Consider the following 4,359-nt stretch of genomic DNA (forward strand, 5'->3'; position numbering starts at 1 on the left):
TCTCACTGTCCCTCTTTCTCACTTTTTTTCCTTACTAGCTCAGCCTATTAGGAAACTAAGATCTGTGAGGAGAAAAAATAAGATGTCATAATTTGTATTAATATTAAATATTGTTACTGACTATATGGTGTCAATCTCCTGCCTCTCAGAATAGAATTCCTGCCTCCAACTCCCTTGTTCAGAAATCAAAGAGAATGCATTTTGTATTTCATATCCAAGCTCCAAGACATGGGACCCAGTTAATCTGTACACTAAGAAACGGAACAGAATCAAAAAAAATGCAGTTTATTATTGTAGATTATTCTTTCTCTTGATATAACCAGAATTGAAAATGAAAGAGAAGCATGTAGAACGTCACGCGTGGTTAGTTAGTAACTCAAGTTATAAAACAATTTTGCACAGCAAAATATGTAAAAGAAAAGTAACTGACAAGATTTCTTATATTTATTGTGGTAAGATTTCCTTTCCTTTTCTTTCTTTCTTTCTTTCTTTCTTTCTTTCTTTCTTTCTTTCTTTCTTTCTTTCTTTCTAAGACAGGATGTCAGTCCCTGAAAATAACATTTACTGGTTATTGCCTTTAAAACTGTGGATTTTTTTAAGTTACAGAAAATCCAGTTCTGCACCACAACATAACTGTAAAAAATCTGCATCACTTTAAAACTGTGCAGTAATGCCATTTTATAACTGCATAAATTTTATTAGCGTTCTAAACAGTTTTTGCGATTTTTTTTTGTATTATATGCTTGCAGGTTATATCTTAGTGCAATTCAGTCCCAAATACTTTAATTTTGGAAAAAAACATACATTTTGAATGTAAAATACCCCTACAGATATAAACAGGGGCATTTCCCCTTTTAATACTTTGGTTTTCAATACAGTCCATGGTATAGCAAGAACTACACATACCCAACTTATATTTAAGTTGCAAGCACATGCTTCAGAAAGCTACTTTTTAAACAGTCCCCTTGCAAACTCTACCCCCCTTAACATCACAACAGTAAACAATTTAGTGCATCGGTCTTTAAAAAAATCTACAGCTACACAGACCTAACTCTTTCAAATGTATCTATAACATTCCTTTATCTGTAGCATACATTTTAACTGGGCTAACAGATTATAAAATCTAGAATTAAATTATATACTAGAAACCCATAGCATTCCACATTTGACAATGACCAAAAACCAAAAAAATTAAAAAAAAAATAGAAAAAATAAAATAAAAAAAAATAAAACCAACCAAAAAATAATTGGGGCAGATTTTTTTTTTCTTTCTTTTCAAAGAAAATTTAGACTGCTTTTGGCAATAGCACAATTTAAAGTGCCCCAAAGCAGGCATCATTGTTTCTAAAAAGAAAACATTTAATTTACGTTCTATAATATTTGCCATATAAATTTGTAGCCCATTCTGCTATCTTTGACAAGGAACGCCTTCAGTGCATGTACAACGGGAGGCTGAAGTTCATTGTAACTCAAAGCAGTCAGGAGTAGAAGCAAACTGTCAAGGGAAGAAGGCTCTGGGGTTGTACTTTTTCTGTTGTTGTTTGGAACTCAAAAAAGTCATGAGGCTGTAAATCAAAAGTATGGATGTCATGCGCTAAGTCTTCAAAAGTCCATTTCCAAGCCAAATTGGGGGGAAAAAAAAGGAAAAAAATAATTATACCATACATGTCCAGCATGCAGGCTTCTTTTATTAATATAATGTCTCTTTTCCATAATGTCTTTGAAACTGTTATAGTTCATTGTTGCTAAGACAAAGTAGCAAGCATCGTAATGCATGAGATGAGAGTAAGTTTGTTTTTGTGTTTTTGTTTGTTTGTTGTTTAATGGCAGACTAAACTTTCAGATTTGGCATCATAAGGCCAAAACTCACAAGTCACACCCAGAAGGTTGATGTAGGCTTGATTGTGGCAGGTTCAGGAGTGGCTTTAGTTCATTCTGTTTTAGCATAACAATGCTAAGATAAAACCCCCGTGGAACTCAGCTCGCTGCAAGGTCTATAGCATTTCACATTTTTTTTTCCTTTGCAAGCTCAATCAGAAGAACTCAGAAGGAGGGGAAAAAAAAACCCTGCTTTTTTTTTTTTTCCTTTTATCTCAAGAACATGGTGCAGGGGTGGGGGTGGGGGGTGGCAGAGGCTGGGAAACACAGCAAGCTCCAAAAAATTAGTAATAGTAATAATAAACAAAAACAAAGAAGAAGAAGAAGAAAAAAGAAAATCCAAACAAAATAAAACACACAAACACACACACACAGAATGAACACCAGCTCATGAGCTGAAGAAGAAGAAGAAAAAATATATATACAGGCAATTGATGGCCCGGTTCAAAGGTGAGCTATGCCCTACATGAAGTATGCTGCTCAGATCTTTGACCCTTGTGCAAGTCCAGGGTATGTGTGGGGCAGGCGGTGTAAAAAGAGTAGTAGTTGTAATAATAATAATAATAATAAAAAAGAACAAAACAACCAAGCTAGCAAGTTACGGGGGAATTCAGGTTGGCAATCCATGAGCCAGACACCCTTTCCCTCCCCAATTCAAAAGAGCCATCACCACCACCACAAGCTTGGTGTGTGTGTGTGTGTGTGTGTGTGTGTGTGTGTGTGTGTGTGTGTGTGTGTCTGTTCAGGGCCAAGGGGAGCAAACTCGCCAGGGGAGGGGGCGAGGTGGTGGCCGAGCGAGCTTGGCCCTGCAACTAGCAAGCCCACTCAGGAGCGGGACCCCCACGGAGCATTTAACAAGGTGGCTAGCTGGGATCGCGTGTCACACTCACATGAAAAATTCGGGAGAGGAAGGGTTGTCGCTGCTCGAGCCGTTTTCTCGGAAGCCGTTGCTCACCAGCTTCTCGTATTTCTCCTTGTAGGCGTCCCTTTCGCGCACCAGCCTGGAGATCTCCTGCTTGAGGTGGTCTACCTGCTGCAGCAGCTGGTTCTTCTCCGACTCCAGGACGTGTCTCTGCTGCACCCTCTTGAAGCGGCAGGACTGGGCATAGCCGCGGTTTTTCAGGGTCCGCCTCTTCTGCTTCAGTCGGATCACCTCCTCCTTGCTGACCCCGCGCAGCTGCCGGTTCAGCTCGCGCACCGACATGGTCACCAACTGCTCGTCCGAGAAGCGGTCGTCGAAGTGCAGGCCGCCCGCGGCATGGTGCGGGTGCAGGGCGCCCCCCGCCCCCGCCGTGCCCCCGCCGCCGCCTCCGCCGCCGCCGCCCCCGGCGCTGGCCGGGCCACCGCCGCCCGCGCCACCCGCGCCGCTCGCAGAGGCAGACGCGCCGCCCGCGGCTCCCGGGGCGCCGGCCGTCGGATGGTGGTGGTGCCCCGCGGCGTGGTGGTGGTGGTGATGGTAGTGGGGTGCCGCGCCGCTCTGCGCGGCGGCCGCGGCGATCACGGCGGACACCACGGCGGCGGCGGGGCCCATCTCCTCGCCGCTGCCGCCCAGGGAGGCGCCGGCGCCGGCCCCCGCTGCCGCGGCCAGCTGCTGCGCTCCCCGCGCATAGCCATCGAAGCCACCCTGGAGCTGGTGGCTGTTGCTGATGAGCGCCTCGACCGCGTCCTCCGGGCTGAAGCCCAGCGCCTCCGGGTTGAGCTGCTGCGGGTAGCCGGTCATCCAGTAGTAGTCTTCCAGGTGCGCCTTCTGTTCGCTGCCCGAGCCCGGGCTGGGCGCCGAGAAGCTGGGGGACGGGGGCACCGAGCTGCAGGGCGTGCTCATGGGGGTGGAGGACAGCGAGCCCCCGGCGATGAGACGGCCGCACTGGCTGATGATGCGGTCGGTCTCCACCGGTTCCTTTTTCACTTCAAACTTCATCAGATCGAAGTCATTAACATATTCCATGGCCAGGGGACTGGTGGGCAGGTCGGAATTGTTCATTGCCAGTTCTGAAGCCATCCTCCTGCCTCCGCCGCCACCGCCGCCGCCGCTCCGCCAGATGGGCTGCAGGAGAGGGGCCAGCGGGCTGTGCTGGGTGGCCAGCGGGTGAGCCAGCTTGCCGGGCTAGGGCGCTTCTAGCTTGCGCGGCGGTGGCTGTGGCCCGAAAGCTCGAACGTGCACACACCCCCCGCCCTGCCCGCAGCCCCCCGCGCCCGCCCTCCCTCCCCCTGCTCACGCCAATGTGCTCTCTCTCTTTCTCTCTCTTGCTCTCTCGCTCTCTCTCCTCCGCTCGCCCCGGGCCCCCTCCTCGCCTGCTCGCCTCCCTGAGCTCCGATCCCGGGCGCTTCAGGCTCGGGAAGGTCCTCCGCGGCTGGCGGTGACGGTGGTGATGACAGCGGCAGAGAGGATGCCGGAGGAGCACGGCCCGGTGCGCGGCGTCCCCGGCTCGCCGCTCCGCTGCGCGCTTTGCATAAGGAGGGCTCGCCTAAGCCGGCCGGGCT

General features: G+C 49.0%; 1 protein-coding gene across 1 annotated transcript; it reads right to left on the minus strand.

Moving 5' to 3' along the window:
- Nucleotides 1–266: 266 nt before the first annotated feature.
- Maf (avian musculoaponeurotic fibrosarcoma oncogene homolog) lies at nt 267–3,908 on the minus strand. Its single transcript, NM_001025577.2, has one exon. It carries the CDS (start codon nt 3,875–3,877, stop codon nt 2,765–2,767), a length of 1,113 nt encoding a protein of 370 aa, NP_001020748.2. The 5' UTR covers nt 3,878–3,908; the 3' UTR covers nt 267–2,764.
- Between the last annotated feature and the right edge of the window lie 451 nt (nt 3,909–4,359).

Source organism: Mus musculus, chromosome 8, assembly GCF_000001635.26.
Source record: "Mus musculus strain C57BL/6J chromosome 8, GRCm38.p6 C57BL/6J".
Taxonomy (NCBI): Eukaryota; Metazoa; Chordata; class Mammalia; order Rodentia; family Muridae; genus Mus; species Mus musculus.

Bases quoted from the DNA above. Each gene is read 5' to 3' on its own strand.
- Maf (NM_001025577.2), bottom strand. From the start codon at position 3,877: ATGGCTTCAGAACTGGCAATGAACAATTCCGACCTGCCCACCAGTCCC.